General features: G+C 39.4%; 2 protein-coding genes across 4 annotated transcripts in view; one reads left to right on the top strand and one right to left on the bottom strand.

Moving 5' to 3' along the window:
- P2RY4 (pyrimidinergic receptor P2Y4) overlaps positions 1-21403 on the bottom strand; it is a 575290-nt gene that overhangs the window by 289021 nt on the left and 264866 nt on the right. The gene's annotated exons all lie outside the window — the stretch shown is intronic.
- Positions 15151-21403, top strand: part of IGBP1 (immunoglobulin binding protein 1) — a 34892-nt gene continuing 28639 nt past the window's right edge. The window contains exons 1-2 of one of the 2 annotated variants that reach the window (XM_060182849.1): positions 15151-15375; positions 15743-16036. In XM_060182849.1, coding sequence (XP_060038832.1) covers positions 15185-15375; positions 15743-16036 — 485 coding nt within the window. In that variant the 5' untranslated portion in view covers positions 15151-15184. The remainder of the gene's footprint in view (positions 15376-15742; positions 16037-21403) is intronic. The other variant, XM_007530756.3, reaches the window with a different exon arrangement.

Below are 21403 nucleotides of genomic sequence, written 5' to 3'. Positions count from 1 at the left end.
TAACACTCAACTGCATTGAGCATGTAAAACTAAAACAAGACTAAATAAATGAGACTATATAAAATTGAAAAGTTTCTATACATTGAAAGCAAACTACACAAGGATAAACAGGTAATGACAGTAGTAGGAGAAGAAATTTGCACATCCCTTGTCTGACAAGTGACTGGCATAAAACATCTATAAAGAAACCATACAGTGGGGCCGTGTGGTCGTGCACCTGGTTGAGCACATGTTACTGTGTGCAAAGAACCAGGTTCAAGCCCCTGGTCCCTACCTGTAGGGGGAAAGCTTTGCAAGTGGTGAAGCAGGGCTGCAGGTGTCTCTCTGTCTCTTTATCTCCCCCTCCTCTCAATTTCTGGCTGTCTCTATCGAATAAATAAAAATAATAACAATTTTTTAAAAAGAAACTATACAGCTCAACAAAGAAAAATAACCTAATAAAATGGGGGAAAGATGTGAACAATACTCTTTTTTAAAATTTTTATTTTAATTTTTTATTTATTATTGGATAGAGACAGAGAGAAATTGGGAGGGGATTGGAAGAGAGAGAGGGAGAGACAGAGAGAGAAAGAGAGAGACCTGCAGCCTTGCTTCACCACTAGTCAAGTTTTCCCCTACAGGTGGGGACCAGGAGCTTGAACCTGTGCCCTTGCCCACTGAAGTGTGTGCACTTAACCAGGTGTGCCACTGCCTGGTCCCAATAATTTTCTAAATCAGACATGCATTAAGGCACGTAGACATGTGAAAAATTATGTGTATTTCATGTCACTTATATTTAGAGAAACACAAATTAAAGTTACACTAAAACTTCACCTCAATCCTATGAGAATGGCCTACATCAACAAAACAGGAAATAGCAAGTGTTGGCTGGGGTGTGTGGGGGGGAAGGAATGCTCTTACACAATTGGTGGGAACTAGTAAACTAGTGCAGTACCTATGGAAAGCAGTATGGTGAGTCCATCAACAGATGACTGCATAAGGAAAGTTATGGGATATATATACACACAACACAATACTACTCCGCAATCAACAAAAATGATATTGTGACCTTGGGGACAACTTGATGGATCTGAAGGTGATTATACTTAGTAAAATAAGAAGTGGAAGATAAATACCATATGTGGAATTTTGAGAACTGAAACACATGAATGTGCCAAAGAAACAAACAAACAAAACCCCAGAACTACCAAACTGCCTCTAAGACTTTGTGAGAACTATGGTGATTATCATTGCTCCCAATGATTTCGTGGTGGATGTAGTGTATCCCAATAATCTCATAATCTTGTAAGCCACTATTAAATCACTAAAAAAAAATTATCAACTTTTTAACACTAGAGAGTGAGAGAACCAGAGCATCACTTTGGCACTCAATCTAACATTTCTTGCCAAAGTGCCAATAAAGCAATTTAACAGAATCTATGTAGTTTTCTCTGTTCTTACTGCACTTATGCAGAGTAACAGAATTTATTATAATCATATTTAATTTACAAACAGTTATATTGTAATTGGTAAAATGAGGTAAAGGTGGAGAGAAAAACATTGTAGGATCTCCTGTCCTTTTTGAAAGTTTCTTTTTTAGCTTTCACTTGTGAGCTAGAATGAATCCTAATAATCTATTAGTGATTATAACCTTCTAAATTAATATTTCCTCCCAATCAAGAACTGATACTATCATTTTCTGAAATCAGGGAAAGCAGAAATAGAATGTTTAATAAAGACTTCAGAAAGAAATACTTGGACCCTTACACATAAAGATTTCTCCACTGGCTAACACAACTATGAATTGATTAAGAAGAGCTGAGGAGGTGTGGGATTATGTGAAAGCATGGTAGAGCATAGGGGAACTCCCCCATCCTTGAGATGGAGGTCTGAAAAGACACCCCACCTGCCAGTTTCTGCCTTTCGAGGATACAGCTTGGAGGGAAACACTTTCCTTACTCGGTTCCCCTTTGTCAGTCTCCCAGGCTTCACAGAGGCCTGTAACCTCTCACACTTAACTCATTCCCCTGCTGCAGACCAAATGGTTGCTTGCTTGAAAGTGCACTTAAAGTTCACTATAAGGTCACCATCTTTTGATCGCATACAAAGTATACTCCATCACACTGCCTTGCCAGTTATTTAACAATGACTCACACACACCTTACTCCTCCTTTGAACATCATGTTTTACATCAATACTCTGCCCTTCTCTGCTTTATCTCACTCTGCTGGTTTAACCACCTTTTTTTTTTTCTTAATACCTTTACGTAATTAACATCTCTTGCTTAATGGAAACTAACTGCTTTGACCTTTTGGTATCTCATCAATTCCCATCATTCCTTAACCCTCCCCACCATAGGGGTACTGAACTTTTGGAAACCTATGATTACTGACATATGTGAAAAATGTTCTTTGTCCCACTTTGCTATATAAGCCTTGTCTTTTTCTGAATAAAATTGGAGGTCCATACCTGAATTTCTCTTGGCATTCCCTTCTGCATCACTCGCATCCCTTGAATCAGTGATGGGGAAGCCAGCGGCTATCTCAGTTGTGAGGCCACCCATGTGAGCACCAGCAGGGAGGGGGTTGGGCGGTAGTGCACCAAGTTAAGCGCACATAGCACGATGTGCAAGGACTATTGTGAGAACCTGGGTTCGAGCCCCGGATACCCGTCAGCGGCGGGGGGGGAGGTCGCTTCCACAGGCAGTGAAGCAGGTCTACAGGTGTCTTTCTTTCTCTTCCCCCTCTATCTTCCTCTCCTTTCTCCATTTCTCTGTCCTATCCAACAATAACGACAGCAATAACTATAATAACAACAATGATAAACAACAAGGGCAACAAAAGAGAAAAAATAGCCTCCAGGAGCAGTGAATTCATAGTGCAGGCACCGAGTCCCTGCAACAACCCTGGAGGCAAAAAAAAAAAAAAAGTTTTCATGCCAAAGGCTTCAAAGTTCCAGGTTCAACCCCATCCCCACTAACATAAGCCAGGGCTGAGAAATGCTACCTCTCTCTCTCTCTCTCTCTTTCACACACACACACACACACACACACACACACACACACACACACACACACACACCATGTAATTATAATTTAAAAATCTCTCTCTCTCTTTCACACACACACACCATGTAATTATAATTTAAAAATCATATTCTTTCTTTTCTCATTTTTATTAGGGGGATTAATGATTTGCAGTAAATTGAGTTGATGGTACATGTGTAAAATTTACCATATTCTTTCTTTAAAATATTTCAAGGATTCACAAAGCAGATTCATTGACAGAACTGAAGTGTCCTTTATGGACAAATGCTTCCCCATTTCATTCAGGCAGCAATGAAAATATCCTCAAGATAGAGAATCATTAGAAAGCTGGTTTAGCACAGAGAGTATCTCCCAAATATGAGAAAAGTTTATAAATACCATTAACCATTAACCTTATCAATCTGACCTATGGTTACATTTACTTAGCACCGGAGCTTGTGTGACCTCTGAGTTCCTGTCAATCTGAGCTCTCGGTCCATGGTCACAGCTGGGAACATTCTAGGATCATTCATTTCAGGACCAGTCTTCCTCAAGTGACATAGTATGTTGGCACAGCCTCCCTTTGGAGAATGGGGCATCCCTACTATTGCTACTCTACAGTGAGGACAAGGTCATAGAGAGGCCCACAAGAAGGCTTATGATGACATTCCTGGAAGTGGCCAATGATGGTGGAGAGGGGGATCTCTTAGAGGTCTAGGCCCATCATATCTATGTGAGAATTCAAGAATTCCCTAACTGGAGCTGCAGATGATGGTGTGGTCTGGTATTTGTTAACCTAAAAGGTTAACATTAAAGCATGGCAATCTCTAGTTTTCTAGTCATACTCTCAATTCAGACACCATCTTCCCAGACTATACTTTTATTCTACCTGCATGTTAGCTATCAGGCTCAGGCAAAAATTACTAAAATCATGAGTTCCCCTTGGAACATAGCTGTGAAGGACTTCCTAGCTTCTCACATGAAGAGTCCTAATTTCAACTGCTCTATTCCTACATTTAGTTCCTGTTTATTAAAAAATTTGTCCTACTTTATATCTTATCCCCTTTCAGCCACCAAGTTGCAGATGCTACTATGATGCCATTCTGACTTCCCTGGGCAGACAACCTCACCAGTGCATCCTGGAACCTCACTGCTCCAGAGCCTTACCCCACTAGGGAAAGATAGAAACAGACTGGAGGTATGGATCAATCTGCTAACATTTACATCCAGTGGAGAAGCAATTACAGCAATTATTTCCACCTTCTGCACCCCATAGAGAATTTGGTTCATACCGCCAAAGGTATAAAGAGTAGGGAAGCTTCGAGGATGGATAGTGAATGCACATGTTACAATGGTTGAATGCACATGTTACAATGCACAAGTACCCAGGTTCAAGCCCCTGGTCTCCATCTGCATGGGGCAAGATTTGATAGTGGTGAAACAGGTATCTCTCTGTCTCTCTTCTTCTCTATCACTCACTTCCCTCTCAATTTCTGGCTGTCTCTATCCAATAAAAATACATACATATGTACATACATACAAACATTTTTAAAACAACAGTTTAAATGAAAGAATAGGGAAACTTCCAATGGAGGGGATGGGACACGTAACACTGGTGGTAGGAGCTGTATAGAATTGTACTCCTGTTATCTTATAATCTTGTTAATAATTATTAAACCATTAATAAAAAATTTAAAAAAGGAAAAATAGAAAATGAATTTAAAGAGGAGGGTGCTGAAAAATAGGTAAAATAGATAACCAAAGGAAAACCATAATAATAAGAATCTGAAATAAAAGAAGTGAAATTAGAACTGATACTGTAGCCATAGAAAGGATTAAAAAAGACCATTATGAGTGTGACCGGGAGCATGGCACAGCGGTGAGAGCATCAGACTTGTGTGCAAGTAATCTCAAATTTGATCCCCAATATCACATATGAGAGAGTGATATCCTGATTCTTTCCTTATCTTTCTCTCTCTCCCTCATGCAAATATATACATATATATATATACATGTATACATAAATATATACATACATATATACATAAATATCTTAAAGACTATTATGAGTGGGGCTGGGCAGTAGTATACCTGGTAGTGCACAAGAATACAGGTTCAAGCTCCTGGTCTCCACTTGCAAGGAGGAAACTCCATGAGTGATAGAACAATGCTGCAGGTGTATGTGTCTGTCTTCCTCTATATCTCTCTCTGCCACACCATCTATGGAAAAAAAAATAAAGATTTACACAAAGAAGATGCCAGGTGGTAGCACACCTAGTTGACTGCACACATTACCATGTCCAAGGACCTACCTGGGTTCAACCCTTGGCCCCCAACTGAAGAGGGGAAGCTCTACAAGTGTATCTATCTTTCTCTCTTTCCCTCTATCTCCCTACCCTCTCTAAACATCTCTGTCTTATCAAATAATAAAGAGAGCAAAAAAGAATTAAAAAAAAACTAAAAAAAACCTTTTATTTTAAAATATTTTAATGAGAGAGAGAGAGAGAAAGCAACCAGGGCACTGCTCAGGTACTAGAGATTGAGCATGAGACTTCAGAGCCTCAGGTTTGAAAATCAGTTTGCGACATCAGTGCTACAAATAGCAGCAGATGTGTTTCTCTCCTCTCGACTCCTGGAACAACTAAAAATACTAAAGGGGACCACCTGGGACTGAAACAAGACAGGACTAGAACAACTTCAGGAACCCACCAGATCATCCGTGAGTGCAAACAAGTGTGGCTAGTGGACAGAGAGGAGCCTAGGGAGAGATTGGATGGCTGGTAACAGTTCAGCAGTTTATCAGTTGAGGCACTACCTCCAGTCTGTTTCACCAAAAGGGATGGCTGAGGGGAGAAGAACTCCCCTAGAACTCACCAAGTGCAACTCTGAGTTTCCATTGCTACTGCCCTAAGAGTCTAGAGCAGCGACAGGGAGGACCTGTGCTGACACCAGGGGACAGAGAACTAATCAGGAAACTCAGGAGAAGATCTATACCTTGGTGGCATGGTGGTGGGGCTGTGAGAGTCTCTTTGCATAACCACTGAATTATCTCTGCCACTCCCTGATTTATCACTTGTCAGGAGGCAGTGATTAAGCTAAGAAGCCTACTTATAGATTAAAAGCCATCAGGCTCCCATAGCCTACAGGGAAGAAAAAGAACAAAAGAGACTTTTAAGCCACTGAGCTCCAAATCAGGGATTAAAATAATATTGAAACAACTGTTAACTGTGAACCCTTTAATTACCTTACTTAGACACAAGTCAATCCAGTCAAGAGTGATCAGTAATTTGAAAAGTACTGAGAGAGTGCCCTCATAGAATAAAATATAAAATGGTTAAACCAACAAGAAGAAATATTGGAGAAATGAACCAGGATAAGAGTCCAGCTAAAAGCCACCCAAAGGGTTAAGCACAAAATAATGAGGTCAACATCCAAACATTAGTTAAGGAAATAATAACAGGAGTAGGTAAAGAGTATGAAAAAATTGTCACCAGAAAAGCAGAAACAACAAATGAGACTCAGGAAGAAAACACTAATTATCTCAAGGTTATTAGAGAACTAAAAGCTGAAATAGCTTAGCTAAGAACACAATTAGCTGAACAAGCTAAAACAGTATCAGAACAGGGTAACAAAATAGTTGAACTCCAGAAAACAGTAGAGGGCAGAGAGAATAGAATCAATGAGGCTGAAGACAGATCAAGGATGAATTAGAGACAGCTAAAAAAGAAGGAAGATATCTCAAAAAGAGATGAAGAGATAGTGAAAACAACAATAGAGACCTATGGGATGACTTCAAAAGAAACAATATGCGCATTATTGGCTTACCAGAGCAAGAAAGAGAGAGAGAGAGAAAGAAAGCATTCTTCAGTACATAATAGCTGAAAACTTCTCTAGTCTAGACAACATAAAAGACATAAAGGTTCAAGAAGCCCAGAGGTCCCAAACAGAATAAAGCCAGACTTAAAGACACCAAGACACATCATACTTATAATGAAAAGGAATAAGGATAAAGAAAGGATCCTGAAGGCTGCAAGAGAAAAACAGAGAGTCACCTACAAAGAAAAACCCATAAGATTAGCATCAGACTTCCCCACACAAACACTACAGGCCAGAAGAGAATGACAAGATATCTATCGAGTGCTCAATGAGAAAGGCTTACAAACAAGAATACTGTATCCTGCTAGACTGTCATTCAGAATAGATGGAGGCATCAAAACCTTCTCAGACAAGCAAAAGTTGAAGGAATCAACTATCACCAATCCTGCCCTGAAAGAAGTTCTGGAAGTTCTCCTATAAACAGACAACCATAAATAGGCCATATATCAGAACATTCTAAAAATCTACAAGAATGGCTTTAAAATATGTTCAGTCTTTGATATCAATAAAGTCAATGGCCTGAATTCACCTATTAAAAGGTACAGAGTAGGAAGATGGATCAGAAAACACAACCCAACAATGTGCTGTCTACAGGAAGCCCACCTAACTCAACAAGACAAACACAGACTTAAAGTGAAAGGATGGAAAACTATCATACAAGCCAATGGCCCACAAAAAAAGGCAGGAACAGCTATTCTCATACATGACAAGATAGACTTTAAAATAGATAAAATTAAAAAAGATAAGAATGGACACTACTTAATGCTCAGAGGATCAGTCAATCAAGAAGACTTAACAATTATTAACATCTATGCACCCAATGAGAAGCCATGTAAATACATCAAACATCTACTGAAAGAGCTACAGCAATATATTAACAGCAACACAGTCATATAAGGGGACTTCAACACCCCACTCTCTCAACTTGACAGATCATCCAGGGAGAAAATCAGTAAAGATATAAGGGAGCTAAATGAGGAGATAGATAAACTAGAACTATTAGAAATTTTCAGAGTCATTCATCCCAAGAAACTGGAATACACATTTTACTCAAATCCACATGTATCATTCTCAAAGATAGACCATATGTTAGGCCACAAAGACAGCATCAGCAAATTCAAATTCATTGAAATCATCCCAAACATCTTCTCAGGCCATAGTGGAATTAAACAAACACTTAACAATCAACAAAAGATTAGTAATAGTCCCAAAATGTGGAAGCTCAGCAGTACACTCCTTAACAACTACTGGGTCAAAGAGGAAATAAAGGAAGAAATCAAAATGGTTTGAGAGTTCAATGAAAATGAAGACACAAGCTATCAAAATATTTGGGACACAACTAAGGCAGTACTGAGAGGGAAGTTCATAGCCATACAAGCACACAGTATGAAACAAGAAAAAGCACAAATAAACAGCCTGATTGCACATATTAAAGACCTAGAAGAAGAAGAACAAAGGAACCCTAAAGGAACCAGAAGGACAGAAATCACTAAAGCTAGGAAAGAAATAAATAACATTGAAAATAAGAAAACCATACAAAATATCAATGAAAGTAAATGTTGGTTCTTCGAAAGAGTGAACAAAATTGACAAGCCTTTAGCCAGACTCACAAAACAAAAAAGGGAGAAGACCCAAATAAATCGAAGCATAAATGAAAGCAGAGATATCACAACAGACACCACGGAAATTCAACATATCATGCAAAGCTTCTATGAACAACTATATGCCACCAAGCTAGAGAACCTGGAAGAAATGGATGATTTCCTAGATACCTACCAACTTCCAAAACTAAGTAAAGAGGAAGTGGATAACATGAACAGGCCCATCACAGCTAATGAAATTGAAACAGTTATCAAAAATCTCCCCAAAATTAAAAGTCCTGGACCAGACAAATGAATTCTACAAAACCTTCAAAGAGGAACTAATACCTCTACTTTTAAAAGTCTTCCAGAAGATTGAAGACACTGGAATATTCCCTGCCAGCTTCTATGAAGCCAACATCACTCTGATACCAAAAGCAGACAGGGACACAACCAAAAAAGAAAACTACTGACCAATATCTCTGATGAACACAGATAATAAAATATTGAACAAAATTCTAGCCAACCAGATACAGCAGTATATTAAAATGATTGTTCATCATGACCAAGTGTGGTTTATCACAGGGATGCAAGGTTGGTTTAATATACTTAAATCAATCAATGTGATTCACCACATCAATAAAAGCAAGACCAAAAACCACATGGTCATGTCAATAGATGCAGAGAAAGCCTTTGTCAAAATACAACATCCCTTTATGATCGAAACACTACAAAAAATGGGAATAAATGGAAAATTCCTGAAGATAGTGAAATATATATATTGCAAACCTACAGACAAAATCATACTCAATGGTGAAAAACTGGAGCATTTCCCCTCAGATCATGTGGGGTAATATGCCAGCTCCCCCTGGCCTCTGCTTAACCAAGCACCGGTATGCCTATATAGGGATTGGTTTGATCCCATTCAAAGCGGTCTATTTAAATCAATTTTACATTTACATAAAGCACCACACTCCCTCCAGGGCATTGGTGGTTTACTGATAGAATTCTCGCCTACTCCGCCCCCTCTCCTTGTCATACCCTAATTTTCACCAGTCACTTTTCTCTTCACCCTCTCTGCGTCGCATCCTGTTCCCACCCTACTGGGCTAGTATATTTATAAGGACAAGATTGTTTGTAGATTTTAGTTTAGCTTAGCTCGGCTTAGATTGCGCTGCCTCCTGCATGTACTGCGTACAGCTCAACCATGAGTCCCTGGTCATCTGTTACCCACCCGTGAAGCCAGCCCGGTGAAAACAACAAGATCAGGTACTAGACAGGGTTGCCCACTATCACCATTACTATTCAACATAGTGTAGGAGATTCTTCCCATAGCAATCAGGCAGTAGCAAGGAATTAAAGGGATACAGATTGGAAGAGAAGTCAAACTCTCCCTATTTGCAGATGACATGATAATATACATAGAAAAAACTATGGAATCCAGCAATTATCTTTTGGAAATCATCAGGCAATACAGTACGGTGTCAGGCTACAAAATTAACATTCAAAAGTGAGTAGCATTCCTCTATGCAAACATTAAGTTAGAAGTTGAAATCCAGAAACCAATCCCTTCTACTATAGCAACAAAAACAATAAAATATCTAGGAATAAACCTAACCAAAGAAGTGAAAGACCTGTGTACTGATAATTATGAGTCACTACTCAAAGAAATGGAAAAAGACACAAAGAAGTGGAAAGATATTCCATGTTCATGGATTGCAAGAATTAACATCATCAAAATGAATATACTACCCAGAGACATATAAAAATTTAATGCTATTCCTATCAAGATCCCAAACACATTTTTTAGGAGAATAGAACAAATGCTACAAATCTTTATCTGGAACCAAAAAAGACCTAGAATTGCCAAAATAATCTTGAAAAGAAAGAACAGAACTGGAGGCATCACACTCCCAGATCTCAAATTGTATTATAGGGCCATTGACATCAAAACTGCTTGGTACTGAAACATAATTAGACACACTGACCAGTGGAATAGAATTAAGAGCCCAGAAGTAAGCCCCCACACCTATGGACATCTAATCTTTGACAAAGTTGCCCAGACTATTAAACGGGGAAAGCAGAGTCTCTTCAGCAAATGGTATTGGAAAAAATGGGCTGAAACATGCAGAAAAACGAAACTGAACCACTATATTTCACCAAATACAAAAGTAAATTCCAAGTGGATCAAGGACTTGGATGTTAGACCACAAACTATCAGATACTTAGAGGAAAATATTGGCAGAACTCTTTTCCGCATAAATTTTAAAGACATCTTCAATAAAATAAATCCAAATACAAAGAACACTAAGGCAAGCATAAACCTATGGGACTACATCAAATTAAAAAGCTTATGAACAGCTAAAAAAAACTACTAACCAAACCAAGAGAACCCTCACAGAATAGGAGAAGATCTTTACATGCCATACATCAGACAAGAGGATAATAATATATAAATAACTTGCAAATCTCAATAACAAGAAAACAACCCCTTCCAAAAATGGGGGAGGACATCGACAGAATATTCACCACAGAAGAGATCCAAAAGGCTGAGAAACACATGAAAAAATGCTCCAAGTCTCTGATTGCTAGATATATGCAAATAAAGACAACAATGAGATACCACTTCACTCCTGTGAGAATGTCATACATCAGAAAAGGTAACAGCAGCAAATGCTGGAGAGGTTGTGGGCTCAAAGGAACCCTCCTGCTCTGCTGGTGGGAATGTTAATTGGTGTAAACTCTGTGGAGAACAGTCTGGAGAACTCTCAGAAGGCTAGAACCCTATGATCCTGCCATTCCTCTCCGGGGGATATATCCTAAGTACCCCAATACACTCATCCAAAAAGATCTGTGTACACATATGTTCTTGGCAGCACAATTTGTAATAGCCAAAACCTGAAAGCAACAACAACAGATGATTAGTATCCAACAACAGATGATTAGTTGAGCAAGTTGTGGTATATATACACAATGTGCAATTAATCCAGTGTGCTACCGTGTGGCCCCCACCATTTTTCTATGGATTTCAAAATGACAAACTTTATGGGAATTGCCAATTAATTGCACACAGTACGAAGCGCAAGGACTTGCACAAGGATGTGTGCAAGGATCCCAGTTTGAGCCCCCAGTTCCCTACCTGCAGGGGGATCATTTCACAAGCAGTGAAGCAGGTCTGCAGGTGGCTGTCTCCCTTCCCATCTCCCCTCCCTTCTCAGTTTCTCTTTGTTCTATCAATATAAATTGAAACAGATCCCTCTCTCCATTGTCACTGGTCGTCTCCATCAGGGACAACACAAGAGACCCCTTTGTGGACCACCATAGGACCTTTCCCTCAATGTGGATCAACAACTGTAGAGAATGTTCCATCCTCTGAAGAGAGGCTGGATAATATACTCTGTCTACCACTTGAGGAAGATGGGTCCTGAAATTGGGGCAGCTTGGAACATTCCTACTCATGACCACAGAATGTGAGCTCAGATCTACAGGAATCACATAGGCTCCTACAGGAATTCTACAGGAATCACATAGGCTCCTAAGCTGAATATGGGCCCTAGATCAAATTGATGGGGTCTAGAGTCAACAATATTTACACACTTTTCCCATATTTGGGAGCTACTCTCTTCCCTGATCCAGCTTTCTAGCCCTTTTTCCAGCCATGACATCATCTCCCCAGACAACAACTTGGGTCCACCTGCATATCAGAGGGCAAGCTCAGGAAAAAAAAAACTAGTATAGTCATGGGTCTTTTTGGATATAACTAAAATAGGCCTACTAGCTATCTTCAAAAGGGAGACCCCAAATTTTCATCTGCAATATTCCAGCCTTTAGGTTCATGATTAGCCAACAATTTGTATGGCTTTATATTTTAACTCTCTTTTCAGCCACCAGGCTCCAGATGCTACCATGATGCCAACTGGACCTACCTGGGCAGACGACCCTACCAATGTGTCCTGGAGCCCTACTTACCCAGAGCCTTGCCCCACTAGGGAAAGAGAGAGACAGGCTGGAAGTATGGATCGACCTGCCAACACCCATGTTCAGCGGGGAAGCAATTACACAAGTCAGACCTTCCACCTTCTACACTCCCTGGGTCCATACTCCCAGAGGGTTAAAGGATAGGAAAACTATCAGAAGAGGTCATGGGATACGGAGTTCTGGTGGTGGGAATTTTGTGGAGTTGTACCCCTCTTATCCTATGGTTTTGTCTGATGCTCTACTGACTGAAGTATCCGGGCTCTCTCTTATGGTTTTGTCAATGTTTCCTTTTTATAAATAATTTTTTTTTAAATGGGGGACATGGCCACCAGGAGCAGCGGATTTGTAGTGCAGGCACCAAGCCCCCATGATAACCCTTGAAGGAAGGAAGGAAGGAAGGAAAGAAAGAAAGAAAGAAAGAAAGAAAGAAAGAAAGAAAGAAAGAAAGAAAGAGAAAAGGAAGGGAGGGAGGGGAAAAGTGGCTTACAGGGGCCAGGTGGTGGTGCACCCAATTCAAGCACACAATGTATGAATTGCAATGATCCCTGTTCATGTCCCTGCTCCTCACCTGCAGGGAGGACTCTTCAGGAGCTCTGCAGATGCCTCTCTTTCTCTCTCCTTATCTCTCCTTCCCCTCTCAATTTCTCTTTGTCTTATCCAATAAAAAATGGAAAAAATGGGTGCTAGGAGCAGTGGAATTGTAGTGCCAGCTCTGTACAGAGCCCCAGTAATAACCCTGGAGTGAAAAAAAAATGTAGGGGTTTCAAGGAGATTTTTTTAAATTTTTTTATTTATAAAAAGGAAACATTGACTAAACGATAAGGGTTACAACTTCACACAATTCCCACCACCAGAACTCTTAAAGGAGATTTATTAGAATCATCTGGGCATCTTTTCCCACATACACTCATGCCTCCCCTCATCTTGTGACACACTGTTTTAGTTTCATTTTACCTTGTACGAAGTGTTCTCTCCATTTTAAACAAAATCTTACTCAATTTAAGATTAATGGAGTAGACACAATTGTACTTCGAAGACACTGGTTTTGTCACAAACTTGTTGAAAAAGTTTCTTAACCTTTCTGGTCTCAATTTTTATCATTTTATTTTGATGCTTCCTCCCAATTTTGAAATCCTCTGACTTCTCTGTATCTACGTATCTTTCTGAGCTACTCTAAGTATATATGACTTGTTATTTCTCGTTTTTCCAACAGCCTGTGCAATTCAACATGCCATCACCTAGCTGGGCATTGCCTTCTAGTTGTTTTTACATCAAAGTTTTTTGGTTCTCAGCTACAGTTTAAATAAACAAAAAAGTTTATTTTTCGGGGCTGGGTGGTGGTGCACCTGGTTGAGCGAACATGCTACAATGCGCAAGGACCCAGGTTCGAGCCCCCAGTCCCCACTTGCAGGCAGAAAGCTTCACAAGTGGTGAAGCAATGCTGCAGATGTCTCTCTGTCTCTCACTCTCTCTATCCCTCCCTTCCCTCTCAATTTCTGTCTCTATCCAATAAATAAATAAAGATGATAAAAAAAAATTTTAAAGTTTTAAAAAGTTTAATTTTCAGTGCGAGCAATTAGCATCCTATTCAGGATGTCCTCAGGTAAGATGTGTGTATGTGTTTTCAAAGCAGTGACATCTCTTTTTTCAAAGTCTGAAATTATATTTTATACCAGCACTGTTTAATAGAAATACTGTAAGTTCAAAAAATGCATCCTCGGTATGTAATTCAATTTTTCCAGTAGGCATATAAAAATAAAGTTAATATATTTAACTTTACACAAAATATTAGTATTTCTACATGTAGCCAATGTAAAAATAATTGAGAGGCTTTACATTCTTTTTTATAACACATTCAAGTGCTCAATAATCATAGGTGGCTAGTGGCCACTTATTAAATAGAGCAACTGAATAATTAGGCCACTTTCTAAATCTATCACTTATCTTTCTCTTCATAAGATGACACTGATCAGACACCGGGCTAGACAGACACGTGCAAATACTAATCACTGATACTGATAAGGGAGACATTTAAGTTACTAGTTATAATACAGTGAGATAGCTGGCAAGTTTCACAAAGAAAGTAGTATTTGTACTAGTGGTAACAACAATAACAACAAAAGGTCAGCTGTGGGGTAACTGGAACTACAAGGCCCAAATATCTGAACTAAAGAAGGAGTGCGAGTGTGTGTATGTGCGTGGGCAATTGTGTGCGTGCTTACGTGCGTGCGCACAAAGATTGAAATGAAGGGTTAGAGAACAGGCAAGAACCGAAAGTCTGGCTGGTGGGCGGGAAGTCTGAAGCAAGGAGGGAGAGGGGTGGAGCTACTCGCATTTGGCGCTCCCTTACTTTAACCAAAGGGCCCTGGGAGCGAGCCCTGCTGCCTGGTCCCTCAGAGGAACACTTAGCATTCAGCCTTGCCACACCCACCTCTGAGCGCCATAACTTCCTAATACAGATTCGGAGACAAGAAACACAAAGTGAAACCGAGTCTAGGGCTCTGCTTGTTTTTATTTGCTCTTAACAGATGTCCACTAGTGATATAGGGCTCCGTAAAATGAGTCCATAGGAACGGTTGCCACGGCAGGTAACTGCTTCGGAAGCACCGGGATGCTTTGGTAACAATGGAGCCAGTGGGCCAATACGCAGCTTCTTCCGGCTTTGTTTCTTCTCGCCCCATTCTTTACTAGGGTTGCCTTTGACCCCGGAAGTGAAATATCTGGTTTACTCCCACCCTCTCTCAAGATGGCAGCAGCCGAGGAAAATTCAAGGCTCCCGCGATTGCCAGATCTATTCGAAGTCAGTAAGCAGCTTCTGGACGAAGTGGAAGTAGCGACTGAACCCAGCGGTTCCCGGGTGATCCAGGAAAAAGTATTTAAGGGGCTAGAATTCCTTAGGAGGGCTGCTGAAATGTTGTCGCAGCTCGACTTGTTCAGGTATGCGGGAGAGGGAGAAATAATGGCTGTGCTTGGGTAGTGAGACCTTTAAGATCCGCAGTCTTTCTTTGCTATCACCGCTGCATTCTTATGTATATTATTTATATTCTCCACTGCTGTTCTGGGATAACTGATGTCACACAATTCAGCTTCGTAATGTCAGCTGCCCGGAAAGTGTGAGCACGAGTATGAACACTATGCTCTGAGTAAATGTAACAATATCTACCACTGTTACCCGTGATGACTCCTTCCCGGTCTCACAGCAGCATGACCCCCTAACCCCATCTCCCATCCCCCAGGAAGCAAAGGCCACAGTTTGAATGTACATCCAGCCTGATTTCACAGGCCCCCTCTTTGCTCTTTTCAGCCGAAATGAAGATTTGGAAGAGATTGCTTCCACCGACCTGAAGTACTTGATGGTGCCAGCATTACAAGGAGCTTTCGCCATGAAGCAGGTCAACCCCAGCAAGCGTCTAGAGCATTTGCAGTGGGCTCGAGAACACTTTTTAAAATACTTAACTCAGTGCCGACATTATCGTGTTGCAGAGTTTGAGCTGCCCCGAAACAAGAACAAATCAGCTGAAAATAACACCGCTAATTTCTCCATGGCTTATCCTAACCTTGTTGCTATGGCATCTCAAAGACAGGCTAAAATAGAGAGGTGGGTCAATGGCTATTATTTGAGAACTGCCTGGTAGCAGTGCTCTTGGAGGGTGCACTTATTTTATTTTATATTTTATTTTTGTGGAGGGGTGGGGGATGTTGTGTTTGTTACTCTCTTGGTTCTTACAGGTCCTGGTGACAGAACACTCCTTAGCTTTTCAGGTAATCTTGACATTTGTTAACATGGTCATATCTAACCATTGCACTCTCAGGTTGCCAGCAGCAACAATGTTGTTTAACAAGATATCTCCTAACTTTTTTTCACATCACAGCATACAAATTCAAATGGTACACTGGGGTAAATATTTCTGAAAGGTGTGGTATCTTGTGGCTCTTAGCCATTTATGGTCTGTGTATTAAGAAGTTTTATCTTGGGGCCAATCAGTGGCACACCTGGTTAAGCTCACACATTACAGTGCACAAGGACCCAGGTTCAAGTCCCCACCTGCAGGGCGAAAGCTTCACAAGTGGTGAATCAGGACTACAAGTATCTCTCTGTCTCTTTCCCTTTCTATCTCCCCTCCCCCTCCTCTCTCAATTTCTGTCTCTATCCAATAATAAATAAATAAAATTTAAAAAAGAAAAAAAGTTTTATCTTAACTTCTGAGTCAGATATGTAACATCCTGAACTAATTTCAGTCTTGACACAATTTCATTGTAACACTTTGAACAGGTTACATACTTTCTTAGTCATTTTTATATTTATTTTTTAACATTGTAGGACAGATAAAGTGAGGGGGAAGAGAAAATAGTCCTGTAACACTGCTTCACCACTTGTAAAGCCCCCCCCCCACACACACACACACAAACACCCGAAGGGGCTTGAACCATGGCAATGTATGGTCTCTGCCTGTGTGTCACAACCAGACAGACCTGTTTATTTTTATTTTTATTATTGATTTTATGTATGCATGAATGATAGCACATGTGTTTATGCCAGAGCACCATTCTGTCAGGGGTCAAGCTCAGGACCTCATGCTTGAAGGTCCATGCCTTATCGACTATGCCACCTCCCAGACTGCTGCCACTTAGTTTGATTTTTAATGAAACCACTTCTTCATTGCTCACAGTATCTAGGAACTGTGTGACCTACTGGGATCAAACAATACAAGTACCTCTTGAATAAACATGGATAGTCTTTACCTTGAAGGAGCACACAGTATTGTGAGTCCAAAAAAAAAAAAAAGGAATAGATATATAGAGGTCAGTATAAACTTATGCACAAGACACTTTGAGAATAAGTGGAAGTGGGCCCAACCAAACTATAGAAGGAGTGATAGGTGTGCTGAGTCAAAGATGAATAGAAGTATTAACTAGAGAAAGAAGAGGTGGGGATGTTAGCCAGCAGAGATAAGCGCTTTGTAAGGCTAAACGGGTATTAATACATTGCTTGGGTGGGGAACAACTGTTGGGTGATGCCAGAACATAAAGGAGTTAGAGGGTGAAGAATTTCCACAAAGGTGGAGATGCTGAGGACTATTGTTGGTTTCAGACCATAGAGAGTAAAAATGATGAAAGAATAACCTTATTGCTAAGAGCTTGAAAAGAGTGTTGTATCCTGTCTCTGCCATTTAATCACTGGGTTTAGGTGAATTGTCTCCTTTCCTCTCTTTCTTTCTTTCTTTCTTTCTTTCTTTCTTTCTTTCTTTCTTTCTTTCTTTCTTTCTTTCTTTCTTTTTCTTTCTTTCTAACCAGAGCACTGCTCAGCTCTGGCTTATGGTGGTGCAGAGATTGAACTGGGGCTTTGGAACCTCAGCCATGAGAGTCTCTGCATAACCATTATGCTGTCTACCACTGCCTTCTTGCCTTATTTTCTGTAAAATTGAGCAATAATAGATTCCTATAAAGTTGTGATGAAAATTAGAAATTAAATAGATAAAAAGAAATTAGCAGAATATCTAATGTAGGATGTACTCAAAGTTAACTCTTAGTATATCTTTTGTAGCTGTATACCAGTTGTGGAATCAGAGACCTAGGTTTGAGACTCAGCTTTACTTATGAGCCTTTTGACTCTGGGTAACTTATTTAACCTGAATCTGAGGTTTTATAATATATGAAATATAGGGAGTCAGGCGGTAGCGCAGCGGGTTAAGTGTATGTGTCACCAAGCACAAAGACCAGCGTAAGGATGCCAGTTGGAGTCCCCGGCTCCCCACCTACAGGGGAGTCGTTTCACAGGTGGTGAAGCTTATTTGCAGGTGTCTATCTTTCTCTACCCCTGTCTTCCCCTCCTCTCTCCATTTCTTTCTGTCCTATCTAACAACAACAATAATAACTACAACAACAATAAAAAACAAGAGTAACAAAAGGGAAAATAAATAAATATTAAAAAATTTTAAAAAAGGAAAGTTCACTTTAAAAATATATGAAATATAAGAAATTATGGACTTATAGGGTGAAGAAACTTAAATGAGATATAAAGTGCATAAAACAGTAAATGTGATCAATTATTCGAATGCAAAGAGTTTAAGCTTTGGTTGATGACTGTTATCCACTGAAATGTTTAATTTTCTTCAAGAGTGACATGGTCTTATTTGCATATTGGCTAAACAGTGGCTGCAGTAAAAAACATGAAAGAGAAGATTCGCTCTTGATAGGTCACAAAAGTGGTCATACCTCTACAATGGCAGTAGGGATGTGAAGGGTTGAATCTGCAGAAAACTAGTTGCTGGAGGTAGGATAGAAGGAAGCAACAAGAAAGGTGCCCAGATAGGTAGATTGATGTGAGACTTAAGATGGGAAACAAGAAGAACAGTTCAGGGGTCAGAGAAGAGTACAGATTTTGTAATTAGATAACATTGCATTTAAGTGCTTAGGAGACATTTTAGGAGGAGTAACTCAAAGGAAGAGCTTGATCTAGATGCTAAAATTTGATTTATTCCACGAGAATTTATTGAATCTTTTATATGTTTTGGAAACTATTATAGGTAATGGATTACCAAACAAAGTTCTTCTCTTGGAACTTTTATTTTCATGGGGAAAAAAAAAACAATAAACTAATGGTACTAGGCATTGGTTGAACAGGCACATGTTACCATGCACAAAGACCCACCTGTAGGAGGAAAGTTTCCCAAGTGGTCAAGCAGGTCTGCAAGTGTCTATCTCCCCCCCCCTTTTTTTTTTCTTACCACAGCACTATTTAACTCTTGTTTATGATGGTGCTGTAAGTTGAACCTGGAACAAATGCTGTCTCAGGCATGAAAGGCTTATCTCCTTTCTATCTCCACTTCCCCTCTATCCTGTCAAGCAAAATAGAACAAAAAAAGGCCACTGGGAGCAGTGGATTCATATTTTTTTAATTGCAGAGTAGTTCAGTTATCTCTCAATTGTTATTTAGGTTTGTTTCCATTCTTTTGCTATTGTAAATAATGTAGCTATAACATAGGGGTGCATATGTCCCTTGTAATTAGTACTTTCATATCATGCATGCCTAAGGGTGATATTACTGGATCATAGGTATTTCCATTTTTATTTAAGGATTCTCATGCTGTCCATAGAAGATGCAGTATTAGCCTAACATTGTATTGTGAACATTTCCTCATGTCATCTGGAACCACGATGTGTATGCTTATATAATATTACATCCCATAGTTCCATAATTACTCTTATTATGAAATACTTACAGACTGTTTATTGATCAGTTTGGTTGGTTGTTGATGTAAGTAATGTTAGGAACAACTTTAACTTCACCTGTTACTATTTCCTTAGGATAGATTTTAGAAGAACTAGTGACTAAGTCAAAAGGCTTTTACATAGTAATAGTGCTTTCAATAATGACAAAGTTTCAGAATATGCACTCATGTTCTTGCTTTGGAGATCTTGTTTTGTTTGGTTATTTTTTTATTTTAGTTTTGTTTACTAAAACATTGTACAACTCTGGCCTGTGGTGGTGCTAGGGATTGAAGCTGGGGTTTTAGATCTTTGACATAGTCTTTTGGCATAACCACTAAGCTATATTCCTGGCTCTTCATTAGTTTTAGATGTTAAAACTTAGTCCAATTGGGCAAACAAAGAAAAGAACAGGTTGCCACTGATATCTGAAAGTAGACCATACCATAAATTCATTTTGCTGCTTGGAATGTGCAGTGTCTCTAACAACTTGCTGAAAATAATACTAAATTCTATTATTGCTTCTTATCTTTTGTCATGAAAGTGAGGATCCTCTTTGGATTTCTTTCAGTTATCAAAAACAGAAACTAATATAGGACCAGATGATATTTTATGAACTTGGAAAAAAGTGGGGGTTATCTTATTGTCTTGATTTGCTTTTGGGATAGCAAGCTTGATCTTTAAACATTCTAAAATAAATGCCTGACTGAGGAGATAGCTGACAAAGTAAACATCTTTTGTTGCTGATTCCCACCTTTAAATCACTAGTTGCAGACATCTCCTGATGTCCATACTCGTACCTCCAACATGCTTTGTTGGTATTTAAGACATTTCAAATTAACATTCCCTAAATTATACCCATCTCTTTTTCTTTTTAATTGATTTAATAATGATCAAAAAGACCGTAGGATTAGAGGGGTACAATTCCACAAAATTCCCACCACCAGAGTTCCATGTCCCATCCCCTCCACTGAAGGATTTTCTATATCATACAAGACCTCTCCATGACTTATGTCATTTAATGATATTTACATATAGCTGTATCTTATATAGTGACACAGCCAGTTGCTTCTGGTCTAAGATTATAGGTGATTTAATATTTCAAAGCAATAGTAATTATAAAGGGGGTCCTGGGTGGTGGTGCACCTTTTTGAGCATACATGTTACAATGCACAAGGACCCAGATTCCAGCCCCTAGCCCTCACCTGCAGGGGGAAAGCTTAGGGAGTGGTGAGACACTGCTGTGGGTGTCTTTTATTTTTTTCTCTCCCTCTCAGTCTCCCCCTACCCTCTTAATTTCTGGCTGTCTCTACTCAATAAATAAATATCATAAAATTAAAAATATATAGTCATTATTATAAATATATTAACAATTTAAGACTACTGTTAAAATTTAGTTTACTAATTTGAAACCTTAAGTGCTTAGATTGAAGGAATATATACTCAGAAATGGGGTCTATCTATGCATCAAAAAGTTTGAAATATTAGATCTATTTTTCACCTTTCATATTGACTAAGTAGTGATTTATAAAACTATAAGTTAATAGGAGTTTATATTAACACCATTCCCATCATCAAAGGTCTGTGTCCCTATCATATCCCACTATAGTAGAGCTGAAAATCTACCCTCACCCTCTTCCCAGAGTTTTTTTTTAACTTTGCTGCAATACTCTAAAGTACCTGTCTTTTTTTTTTTTTTTAAGTTGTCTCCATGTCTATCTTCAGTACCTCAGTAAGCGCACCACCTTCCTTCCAC

Source organism: Erinaceus europaeus, chromosome X (genome assembly GCF_950295315.1).
Source record: "Erinaceus europaeus chromosome X, mEriEur2.1, whole genome shotgun sequence".
NCBI lineage: Eukaryota > Metazoa > Chordata > Mammalia > Eulipotyphla > Erinaceidae > Erinaceus > Erinaceus europaeus.
Note: the sequence above shows the minus strand (reverse complement) of the source record. Positions and strands in the feature narration are given on the sequence as shown.